The sequence below is a fragment of the Ranitomeya variabilis genome, chromosome 2 (assembly GCF_051348905.1).
Source record: "Ranitomeya variabilis isolate aRanVar5 chromosome 2, aRanVar5.hap1, whole genome shotgun sequence".
Classification (NCBI taxonomy): domain Eukaryota; kingdom Metazoa; phylum Chordata; class Amphibia; order Anura; family Dendrobatidae; genus Ranitomeya; species Ranitomeya variabilis.
The window spans coordinates 33,317,124-33,330,000 of record NC_135233.1 but is presented as its reverse complement, the minus strand read 5'-3'; the positions used below and the strand labels follow the sequence as shown (position 1 = coordinate 33,330,000).

At 46.8% G+C, this 12,877-nt stretch overlaps 1 protein-coding gene across 1 annotated transcript in view; it reads left to right on the top strand.

Annotated features, from left to right (window-relative positions):
• TGFB2 (transforming growth factor beta 2) overlaps positions 1 to 12,877 on the top strand; it is a 116,146-nt gene that overhangs the window by 89,553 nt on the left and 13,716 nt on the right. The window contains exon 2 of the mRNA XM_077282253.1: positions 7,510 to 7,673. Within this exon, the coding sequence (XP_077138368.1) occupies positions 7,510 to 7,673 (164 nt within the window). The remainder of the gene's footprint in view (positions 1 to 7,509; positions 7,674 to 12,877) is intronic.

Genomic DNA, 12,877 nt, shown 5'->3' with positions numbered 1-12,877 from the left:
CACCGGTGATTTACAGTCTTATCAGTATGGGTTTTTTTTCATCCTTGGTCAACACCAACACAACAGAACCTTCAATACCTGTTAGTAATTCTTTGCTATATCATAGACCTTAGCAGACACAATTTCAATGTTAGTTAAAGGGGTTTTCTCGTCTCATAACGTTAGGGAAAATCACGAGGATTCTTTTTTTTGGTTGTGAGAAGGGTCCCACAATCCAAAAATGATCACAGATTCTACTGCGGCAAGAAATGCCATCAATAAAGTGTAACCTTGTGTTGGACAACTGGGAGAAGGTGTTCAGTTATTCTGCAGCACTCCCGCAGGTGAAATGAAGTATTGCACCGAGCTCCAATGAACTGTCTGTACAATAAATGGATATGACAAGGCTTCCAGGGTGTTGACGCTCATTGTAGCTTCTCTTCGCTTTAAGTTAAGGTCCTATATTTTCTTCTGTAATAAAAGATTTGAAAATGAGTTTTTATTCCAACCAGCACACATTTATATTTCTCCTTCTATTTGGATTAACCCGAGTGTACATCATTGAAGCTTTCTTTGCAGAGAAAAATATTTCAGCATGTAGCAATTTTTTTTTCAAGTGAAAGGATCGACACCATGAAGACCATGGATCGAGTTATAGTAAATGGGGTCGGTCATCTCATAAATATATTAAGACCTAAATGCACATTTGTGCGTAAGGGGTTTACGGTTGCATAAAGTGATTGACGCGTATAAAATGTGCCACAACTGGGCAAAGCCACGTCATCAAGTGTCATGGAGCCCTACAGTCACTGGAGATGACATCACCATGGACCACACCACCTTCTGCCTTATTTCTTTTACACCTATGAATTCTTAATTGTGGATTATGTTGTGACAATGGCACTTGTCAATGTCGTAAAATCTATTATTCAGAAAGTCAAGTGAGTTCTTGAAGTTGATGTGTTGGAAGCAAGAAAAATGGACAAATGTGAGAATTTGAGCCACTATGACTTCGGCCAAAGCTTGATGGTTAGACAATGAGGTCTAGCCAAAATAGCAGGTGTTGGGTTTTCTCATTATACCACAGATCCTGTGTGGTATTCCCAGTATAATGTTGTTTTTTTGGGGTGTCCCAGTATAAGTCAGGTCTTCTGTGGTGCTCCGGTGTATGGCAGGTCATGTGGGATGTTCCCGTTATATGGCAGGTCTTCTGGGATGTTTCAAGTATACGGTAGATATTGTGGGATATTGCAGGTCTTCTTGAGTGTTTCCAGTAAACGGCAGGTCTTTTGGGGGGGTTTATGATCTTTGGCAGGTCTTCTTGGTGTGCGACAGGTCTTGTGGGGTGTTTCCGGTATTTTAGCAGGTCTTCTTGGGCATTCCCTGTATGTGGCAGGTCCTGTGGGTGTTTCCGGTATTTAGCGGGTCTTCTTGGGCGTTACTCAGTATCTGGCAGGTCGTTTTGGTATATAGCAGGTTTTCTGATACATGGACAGTCTTATGGGGCGTTCCCAGTCTATGGCAGGTCTTATGAGGGGTTCCTGGTTTACAGCAGATATTGTGGGGTTTTTTTTGGTACCCAGCAGTCTTGTGGGGTGTTTACGATCTATGAAAGGTCTTCTTCAGCGTTCCTGGTGTGCGGCAGGTCTTGTGGGGTGTTTTCGTTATTTAGCAGGTATTCTTGGATGTTCCCGGTAGGCGGCAGGTTTTGTGGGGTGTTTCCGGTATATAGCAGGTTTTCTTGGGCATTCTTGGTATATGGACGGTCTTGTGGGGCGTTCCCAGTCAATGGCAGGTCTTATGAGGTTTACAGCAGGTATTGTGGGGTTTTCTTGGTACACAGCAAGCCTTGTGGGTTTTTCCTGATGTTCGCCAGGTCTTATGTGGTGCTCTCAGTATGAGCTAGCTCTTATGGAGTGTCAGCATAGAGCTGGTCCATTCGATAGACGGCAGTTCTTGTGGGGTGGTGGGGTGTTTTGATGTACAGCAGGTCCTGTGGGATGTTCCCAGAATACGGCAGGTCTTGAGGGGTGTTTCTGATGTATGGCAGGTCTTGTAGGGTATTTCCGGTATATGACAGGTCCTGTGGGGGGTTCTGAGTTTATGGAAAGTCTTTCGGGGTGTTTCCGGTATAAGGCAGGTCTTGTAACGTGTTTCCGGTATACTGTTGTTAGTGCATGCCAAAAGTGGTGTGATCACGACTGGTACACCGGCGACCTAGGCTTGATGAGGTGTGTGGGCAGTGAAGGCGAGCTCATCTGGTCCAATCCCACAGAAGACCTACAAAAATACAAAACTTATGCCTAAAATAGAAAGGTGTCACTCAGTATATGTAGCCAATGGATTGCTTCGGATGTGTGCAGAATTTTTAATAAATACTTACTAGGAAGATTTTTTAAATTTTCGGCACGATAGTCGCATTAGTTGTATATGGTCAGAACCTCGGAGAACTTCTTGAAAATAACTGATTAACCAAGTCCCCAGCTACCGATACACGTGACCATGATTTGTATCTTTGTGTCCTTATGTGGATGCGGCGCCCCCTCCACCGCCGCAGGGCCGAGGGGTACCCGGTACCGGGCCTCTGAGTCTCTGCTTCTGGGGTTGTCACGGCGGCTAGGCCCCGGTCCGTGACCCTGCCGTGGGGCGCACAGTAGAATGAAAGGTGTGGGTGTTGGTAGTAATGATAGCGATGTAGCGGTGCAGTTGTGGGGTGCAGGTCGCAGTAAATAACAAGGACACCAGGTTGCAGTCTCTTTACCTCTTTACTGGAGATCTCTGAGTCCTCAGTCCAGAACACGGTTCACCAGGCTACGCAAGTCCAGCCGGTTCAATGGCACCTCCAGAGTCCTCCTCTCAGGTGGAAATCTGTGCCTTCCTTCTAGCGCTATGTGTTGTAGTCCTTCCCTGCTGTGCTCACGGAAAGTGACCCCACAACGGTTGTGTCTGTTTCTTAAGTTCCCTCACAACTCGATTTGATGTTCCTCTGTAATCCACCCCTCCCTGTATTCAGGTTGGAATGGCACCCGTTTGTCAGGTAGGCCTGGAGTTCTTCCGGGACCCTAGAGACACCCCTCTCCCGCAATTGCCCCCCAAGACTTCATAGGTGATATGTGGTAGACAGCCCGCCTGAGACCGACTGTCCTGCCGCTGTTTGGAGTATGGCTTGAAGCTGTATTCTAATCCACTCCCTCGGCGTTCCGGCCACCGGTATTGCGCCTCAGCAGGGTGCTGCCTCTTTCAACAAAACCCCTGCTGGTATTCTCCTTCTGCTTGATCTCGTTTCTCACTCAGCACAATCTGCCTCGCTTCTAGTCCTTTCTTGGGCACCGCCGCTAAGCTGAGCAGGCACGGTCCCGTTACGTTCTCTCAATGCCAAGCCTCTGCCAGGATCCCACCCCTGGCAGAGACCCTACAGTCTCTCCCTTCACAACACCCTCTGCCACAGGGTGTTGCTCTGTTCAATCCCGTCAGCGTTCTCTCTCTAACTTCCTGCCTGACCCCCAGTTTATCCACTATGGTGGGGAGTGGCCTAATGAATAGCACCCTTAGCTCCCCCCGGAGGCCCTGCTGTGAAACATATTGGTGTCTGTGATACCTGATTGGAGGAACTCCTTCAGTGCCATCGAACGTACCATGGCTCCCCTTAGTGGCAGAGCCACAGTACTGCAACGACCAGGACTCTGGGGCGCTGCACTCCCCCCTGGTTAAACACAGTACTCCGGGACTGGGAAGAAAAACAACAATACAGATTAGTAAACAGACATACAATTTTGTTGAGTGCAAAACAATAAGTATACTTGAACAGGCTTCCCTTTATGGGAGGTGAGGACACTTTTAACGTTACAAACATAGTCAACATTATAAATTACAGGCTATACATAACTCCTGTTACCCAACCGGGTATTCTACTTAGTGCAAATTCTGGAACAATAAATTAACATTGCCTTTAAGAAACATACACTCTTAGTTTATCAAAGGCCTTCCTATAATCACATTACAGGGTAGGGTAACTTCACATTCTCCTACTTTGAACCTGCAGGACCGCCTGTCCCTATGGCACCAGACCTACTGCCTCTCCTTTCTTTTACAGGACCGCCCCTTTCAGCCAGGGCCTACTGCCTTTCGCTACTATACATAGTATAGACATAACATTCCTTTCGTTTAAAGAACTCTGAGCCAGCTCTACTCGGCTCCTTTAAGGACTCACTCTCTAACCCCTACAGGTTCGCTTTCTGTCCTTAGTAACAAAGTAACTTTCTATGGGGACGCAGGGTTTACCTTCTATCCTCACCTTCATCATTACTTCTTTACTTTCAACTATGCAGATCTCTACTTCTACCCCTGCGGGCTCTCTGCATCTTTTCCTTTCACAAAACATTATTTTCAGATTTCACAATTCAAACAATTTAAACACATATAACTTTTCATGTAAAACAGTTACATTCTTTCTCAAAGCATCATCATATTACCGTTCTAAAACAGTATCGCTTTCAAGTTCAATTCCACGCATCCCCTTTAAGAGGGGACCAAGCCTTTCTGAGGTAGCTCGTCTTCTCAGCCTACCAGTCCACGCAAAGGCTCCGGAATGGCATCTTCGCAAAGTGTCTTTTAACTAAAACCAGTAGGAAAGGTATCTTCGCAAAGTGTCTTTTAACTAAAACCAGTAGGAGGCACCCTTAAGAAGGTGCAACTATTTACAAGGAAGTTCGAATCATGCACAGTCCATGATTACTGCAGTTTGTGTAAAACTTCTGGAAAACAACAATAGTGACCCCGGGTCAACAAAGGGGTCACCTTTTAAAGTTTACCCTGGACGGGTTTAGCAACAAACAATCAGGAACAGTTAAAGGAAAACTATTTACATTTTTCAGGTTTCCGAGGTTTATTCTTCTTCAGGTGGCTTTGGTTCCGGGACCCCGGCCACTGTAGCGCCAGTGTCCGCGGTTCGAACATGCAGATGAACTCGATTGGCCAACTCTGGGGCTGCCACTAGGCGTACCGTTGCGATGGTGACAAGTTCGGGTACTCCCGGGACCAGGTCTGGGGTAGCTAGTGCCGCGGCTCCAGACATACACCGCCGAACATTCCGTGCATACCACCCGAGTGGGTTCAAGTGGCGGCTGTAGGTCACTGGATCCCCCTTTTGTAAGGGTTCTCCGCTCCGGCCACAACAGGGAGCCCTCACGTTACAATGCGCAACGAAAACATCAGTATCCAGTTCCGGCTCGTGTATGAGGCCCCACCCCCTCTTTACATGGTAGGCCAACACAGTGCCCCGCCTTACCGCGTCTCTGTCATCCCCTGTCGGGGGGGGTTGTCGTACTTTCGATGGGCCCATCGACTCAGTCCTTTTCCGTCCTTTCCACTGCAGAATCAAGCACTGTCTATATTGTTCCCATGTAAGCACCGCAAGAGTGGACCCGTTCTCCCGGGATCCATCTGCTCTAAACCAGGGGGTGTCCCACCGAAGAACTACTCCATCTAAGCTCACATCCACGGGCTCCCCCACTCCAGTCGACAGCGGTGGCACCATCCTCCCCAGGTCATCGGGGGATAGCACCATTAGCCCTGCCGAGATAAGTCGCTCCCTACTGAGACGGAGGTGGGTCATGGAATCGGGCTCGTGAAGGGGAGCAGGGACGTCGGCCATACCTGCGCCTAATGTGGTTCCATCGGTGTCGCTCCGGTCCATTAACAAGGGTGCTGGAGTCGGCTGCAGCCCGGACTGCGGCTCCTCCAATAGGATTCTCGGATTCGGCTCCGCTTGCTGTAGTTCCTCCTCCTCTAACTCCGAAGTCAGGATTGGTGGACGTAGCCCCGCTGTCGGGTCCGCAGGCTTCCAGTCCATCGTTGGTGAAGGAGGACAAGCCGGAATCGCTTCCTCCTCGCTCAGGCACTCGCTGTTCATCATCGCTGCCCAATAGTCGGTGGCAGTGCATGCACCTAACTCCGCCATTTCTCCGAGGTCGGGCTTCTCCATCCCCAGCCCCTCGCTGTTGCATATCAAGGGGTGTTTCTCTTCCGTTTTGGGGCGGGTCATTCCTCTGCAACCAGAAGTGCAGGGGGCGGTAGCCATTTCTCGCGCCACACTGGGAGTCTCCGCCCATAACACGCCCTCCTTCCCCTTGGATGTAGCAATGGCGGCGCCTTTTGGCGGGAACTTTTGGCGGCTAATGGCGCAGCACAGTCTTACAATAAAGTACAGTTCAAGCACAGTAAATCACAGTCTCTAGGCACACATGACCTGATTCTTCAGGCTTAAGTAGATCCTGTTCGTGACGCCAAGATTCTGCGGCGCCCCCTCCACCGCCGCAGGGCCGAGGGGTACCCGGTACCGGGCCTCTGAGTCTCTGCTTCTGGGGTTGTCACGGCGGCTAGGCCCCGGTCCGTGACCCTGCCGTGGGGCGCACAGTAGAATGAAAGGTGTGGGTGTTGGTAGTAATGATAGCGATGTAGCGGTGCAGTTGTGGGGTGCAGGTCGCAGTAAATAACAAGGACACCAGGTTGCAGTCTCTTTACCTCTTTACTGGAGATCTCTGAGTCCTCAGTCCAGAACACGGTTCACCAGGCTACGCAAGTCCGGCCGGTCCAATGGCACCTCCAGAGTCCTCCTCTCAGGTGGAAATCTGTGCCTTCCTTCTAGCGCTATGTGTTGTAGTCCTTCCCTGCTGTGCTCACGGAAAGTGACCCCACAACGGTTGTGTCTGTTTCTTAAGTTCCCTCACAACTCGATTTGATGTTCCTCTGTAATCCACCCCTCCCTGTATTCAGGTTGGAATGGCACCCGTTTGTCAGGTAGGCCTGGAGTTCTTCCGGGACCCTAGAGACGCCCCTCTCCCGCAATTGCCCCCCAAGACTTCATAGGTGATATGTGGTAGACAGCCCGCCTGAGACCGACTGTCCTGCCGCTGTTTGGAGTATGGCTTGAAGCTGTATTCTAATCCACTCCCTCGGCGTTCCGGCCACCGGTATTGCGCCTCAGCAGGGTGCTGCCTCTTTCAACAAAACCCCTGCTGGTATTCTCCTTCTGCTTGATCTCGTTTCTCACTCAGCACAATCTGCCTCGCTTCTAGTCCTTTCTTGGGCACCGCCGCTAAGCTGAGCAGGCACGGTCCTGTTACGTTCTCTCAATGCCAAGCCTCTGCCAGGATCCCACCCCTGGCAGAGACCCTACAGTCTCTCCCTTCACAACACCCTCTGCCACAGGGTGTTGCTCTGTTCAATCCCGTCAGCGTTCTCTCTCTAACTTCCTGCCTGACCCCCAGTTTATCCACTATGGTGGGGAGTGGCCTAATGAATAGCACCCTTAGCTCCCCCCGGAGGCCCTGCTGTGAAACATATTGGTGTCTGTGATACCTGATTGGAGGAACTCCTTCAGTGCCATCGAACGTACCATGGCTCCCCTTAGTGGCAGAGCCACAGTACTGCAACGACCAGGACTCTGGGGCGCTGCATGGACATCTTTAAAGAAATGCTTTTTTACTGTATTTTAGAAAAATATATACGGTATATTTTTTTTTCTTCCAGATGCCATCTATCCAAATTATTACAATGCTTACTTCAGAATCATCCGGTTCGACGTCTCTGCAATGGAGAAAAATGTCTCGAATTTAGTGAAGGCAGAATTTAGAGTGTTTCGTTTACAGAACCCAAAAGCACGAGTATCAGAGCAACGAATCGAACTGTATCAGGTAAGTAAAAGGTTTCATGTTTGTGTATAAAAGGAGTTCTGGACAGTTCTTAAAGGGGTTGTCTATCTTTGGGAACTTTTTTTTTATTTTTTACTTAAAATGCTTGTATTTTTGGCTAAACATTATTTGTGCAATTAGGTTTCATTCAAAATGTTACACCAGTTTTCTTTTTGCTATTGTTATCTACTGATGGCTGCACAATGAGCACACTGAGGATCTGTCAGTGAGCTCATTCTGACGGTCTGACAACGAGTCTCCTGCTCTTTTATTTCTTTTTCTGAGCTCCTGTCAGCTGATTTATGATCACAGACAACATCAAAGAACCTGTGAGAGTCAAATGGTGCAACATTTTTAATGAAAGCCAATAGCACAACTGATTTTTAGTTCCAATTACATGTATTAGAGCAGTAGATAAAAAATGTCCCAAAGGTGGACAACTTCTATAAAGGAATAATCTCAGGAGCAGCATTTATTCTCTATTATTGGTTGGGGGTTCAGCTGTTTAAGCCTGCGCTGTTGTAAAGGTTTGTATGACTACTGCTCCATTCACTTCTATGGCACTATGGAAGCAGTAATGTGACCCCTGCTCCCATAGAAGGTAAATGAGCCGTGGTCACACATTCACAGGTTCGCACTACTGCTCTCACACACACGGGGATCATAGGGCCTCCATCAGTGGCGTAACTAGTCTCCGTGCAAAATTTGGACCTGGGCCCTTTCAGTGTTCTAGATCCTATAAATACATATGTGTACCCCCCATATGATGTCCCCCATCCTTGTCCCTTTCCTGGCATAATCTTCCCCATCCAGTTCAATTCCTTGTTTAATATCCATCATCCTGGGTCCTTTTCTGTAATAATGTATGTCAAAATAAAGTCTAGCACTCAACTTAAGTATCCAATGGTGCATTTATTTGTAGCACTCGAAACGTTTCAGTCCTTGTGGACTTTCATCAGTCACTACAGTGATAGTAAAAATAGAGAACACAAAACAAAATAACAACGTATCCAACGTCAAATACAACATAATATAAAAAAAGAAAGTATATACATAAGGCGCAAAGCCAAAATATAGGTCAATAAACAAGATCATTGCATATTAAAGTACATAGCAGAGGCGTATAAACAAACAATCCCACTCAGTTAAAGTGTAAGGTGAGTAAAGAGATATAATAGTGGGTCCAGAAAAGCGAAGCTTAACGTACCGTGCTAATCCTAGCGAATGTAGTGGAGTTCAATATCAGCTATTATATACGAATAGTGCCAAGTAAAATGTAGGAAAAGACCAGGGTCAGCTGGCTACAAAGCCAAAAAGAGGGAAACCGGGTCATATCAGTATACTTACAGAGAGGGAATAGGGAGAGGGGAAGCCGCCACACTGTGCCTCAGTGTATGGGTATGTCCGCTCTGGCTATGAAAGTAACGGCAGAGAGGATAAAGAAAGTCACTTACATAGTTACCAACAGGGTCCAGTACAAGGGTCTAGTTAAGATATATGTTGGGGCCATGGTATATATAGAAAAAAGTACCTCGTCTCCAATGCTGTTGGTGCGGGGCGGTGACCGCAAATAACTGTTCAGCATGTAGAGGCTGCAAAAATACGTACATAAGAACGTAGAGTAATATATGCTTAATGGCAGTGCACTATAAAGTGCTATTACCTGCAGGAGCCTGTATGGAGAGCGAGGGACCTAGCCTTCAGACACGGTGTCCACCGTATGTCTGAGGCATGCAAGCAGAGACGCTGTTAAATGCATAGTGAGGCAGGTGTAGGAAGGGAGAGGGGCGGAGTACGGGCACCGGAAGTGACGTTACGATACTCTGAGACGACCGTGGCCCCTTGCTATAATAATGTTCTCCATCCTGCGCCTGTTTCCTTAAAAATGTCTTCCATCATGGGTCCCTTCCTGGTGTAATGTTCCCCATCCTGAACCCCTTCCTGGTATAATGTTCCCCATCCTGAGCCCCTTCCTGGTATAATGATCCCCATCCTGAGCCCCTTCCTGGTATAATGTTCCCCATCCTGAACCCCTTCCTGGTATAATGTTCCCCATCCTGAGCCCCTTCCTGGTATAATATTCCCCATCCTGAGCCCCTTCCTGGTATAATGTTCCCCATCCTGAGCCCCTTCCTGGTATAATATTCCCCATCCTGAGCCCCTTCCTGGTATAATGTTCCCCATCCTGAACCCCTTCCTGGTATAATGTTCCCCATCCTGAACCCCTTCCTGGTATTATGTCCCCCATCCTGAACCAATTCCTGGTATAATGTTCCCCATCCTGAGCCCCTTCCTGGTATAATGTTCCCCATCCTGAACCCCTTCCTGGTATAATGTTCCCCATCCTGAGCCCCTTCCTAGTATAATATTCCCCATCCTGAGCCCCTTCCTGGTATAATGTTCCCCATCCTGAACCCCTTGCTGGTATAATGTTCCCCATCCTGAACCCCTTCCTGGTATAGTATTCCCCATCCTGAACCCCTTCCTGGTATAATGTTCCCCATCCTGAGCCCCTTCCTGGTATAATGTTCCCCATCCTGAGCCCCTTCCTGGTATAATGTTCCCCATCCTGAGCCCCTTCCTGGTATAATTTTCCCCATCGTGGGCACCTTCCTGGTATAATGTTTCCCATCCTGTACCCCTTGCTGGTATAATGTTCCCCATCCTGAGCCCCTTTCTGGCATAATGTTTCCCATCCTGAACCCCTTCCTGGTATAATGTTCCCCATCCTGAACCCCTTCCTGGTATAATGTTTCCCATCCTGATTCCCTTCCTGGTATAATATTCCCCATCCTGATTCCCTTCCTGGTATAATATTCCCCATCCTGATTCCCTTCCTGGTATAATATTCCCCATCCTGATTCCCTTCCTGGTATAATATTCCCCATCCTGATTCCCTTCCTGGTATAATATTCCCCATCCTGAGCCCCTTCCTGGTATAATGTTCCCCATCCTGAACCGCTTGCTGGTATAATATTCCCCATCCTGAGCCCCTTTCTGGCATAATGTTTCCCATCCTGAACCCCTTCCTGGTATAATGTTTCCCATCCTGAACCCCTTCCTGGTATAATGTTTCCCATCCTGATTCCCTTCCTGGTATAATATTCCCCATCCTGAGCCCCTTCCTGGTATAATGTTCCCCATCCTGAACCCCTTGCTGGTATAATGTTCCCCATCCTGAACCCCTTCCTTGTATAATGTTCCCCATCCTGAGCCCCTTCCTGGTATAATGTTCCCCATCCTGAACTCCTTCCTGGTATAATGTTTCCCATCCTGAACCCCTTCCTGGTATAATGTTTCCCATCCTGATTTCCTTCCTGGTATAATATTCCCCATCCTGAGCCCCTTCCTGGTATAATGTTTCCCATCCTGAACCCCTTCCTGGTATAATGTTCCCCATCCTGAACCCCTTCCTGGTATAATGTTCCCCATCCTGATTCCCTTCCTGGTATAATATTCCCCATCCTGAACCCCTTCCTGGTATAATGTTCCCCATCCTGATTCCCTTCCTGGTATAATATTCCCCATCCTGATTCCCTTCCTGGTATAATATTCCCCATCCTGAACCCCTTCCTGGTATAATGTTCCCCATCCTGATTCCCTTCCTGGTATAATATTCCCCATCCTGAACCCCTTCCTGGTATAATGTCCCCATCCTGATTCCCTTCCTGGTATAATGTCCCCAATCCTGGGCCCCCTCCAGTAATAATATTCCCCATACTTCTCCAACACATTTTAAAAAAATAGAAATAAATAAATAAATGATTCTTCTTACCTTCTGCTCCCACGCTATACTCCTCTCTCGATGAAACCCATTTTATATGCTTTCTTCAGTTCTTATTTTTTTTATGTTCACAATTGTGGGTAGGATTATGGTTTCAAGATTTTTTTGGCTAAATTTATCATTTGCGACTTTTCGAAAAGTTACAAAATTTGTTGCAAAAAGTCCCTTTAACCCATTTGCCATAGTGACATTTTGTATGCCAGACGTGACGTTTTTCACTAGGGGGTTGCAAAAAAAAAAAAGTTAGACAAAATTAAAGACAAGTTTTGACTTTGTGCAAGTTTCATGAAATTTTGAATAATTTTTGTTGCAAAAACAGCAATGAATACCATAGGACAAAAGAGAAATGTGACTTAGGAACTAGGGCCTTTGTTCTAGTGACTTTTGTGGGTCATAGCGTCTGGATCCCACTTGATCAAACATTAGCGGCACATACTAATCTCTTTGATAAGACAACCCCTTTAAGAATATATTAGGGTAAAATATTATTAATTTTTATCTCCGCTGTTTGAACATTGCCTTTGTATATTTTTTTGCATTATGTCAAATTCACAAAATGCCTTTGTTATTATATCTTTAAAATAAGGTTAAAACATAGAGCGATAGATAATTCCTAGAATAAATCCCAAATTCTGTCCAAAGCCACGATGGCCTTAATTCAAGATTCCACCCAAGAAAACTTCCATTCACTGAATTTCCTGGAGTTTTGTTTTTTTTTTCTTAAAAAGGAACTTCCTGTCATGTGACCTCTCTTCTATTCCCACCGGCTTGTATCCCATGAGAACAAAGGATCGGGCATGTTAAAATTCAACATGCCTGATCCTGATTTATGACCACAGACCACATCAAAGTTGAATTGAACTTTGATGTGGTCATGCATCAGTTAAAATTAGGTAAAGAGTCACTAAAACTCTACAATAAACTGCAATCAAAACGAGCTGGCTGATAGATTCTCAGAAAAAAAAAAGTGTCCATAACGTTTTATATAAGTTATATCTGTGACTGTACCTCAGCCTGTCTGGGTATGCTGGGAGTTGTAGTTGCCCAATAGCTATTACGTCACATGTTTGGGACCACTCATCGATTTCCGCAGTAAAGTTGTGTGGTTTTGGCGATCCTTGCTGGATACCAGGGATTAATGTTAGCGGTGCGCTGCCGGGCTGGAGATATGAGATTAGGTAATAATAGGTCAGCGCAGTTCTCAAAAGAAATCGTAGTAGAGTCACACGGGGTCAGAGCGCCATTCTGGAGGATTTCTGCCAAACGCTGACTTTATAGGAATGTGATCAGATAAGGCCGCGCTGTGCGGGAATTCTTCTCCGCAGATGAGATTTCGGTGTTCGTTTTCTAACTTTTTAAACACTGAGAAGATCTTCTGGGTCGAGGCGATCACACGCCTGTGATAACAGCAGAGAAGTATTTA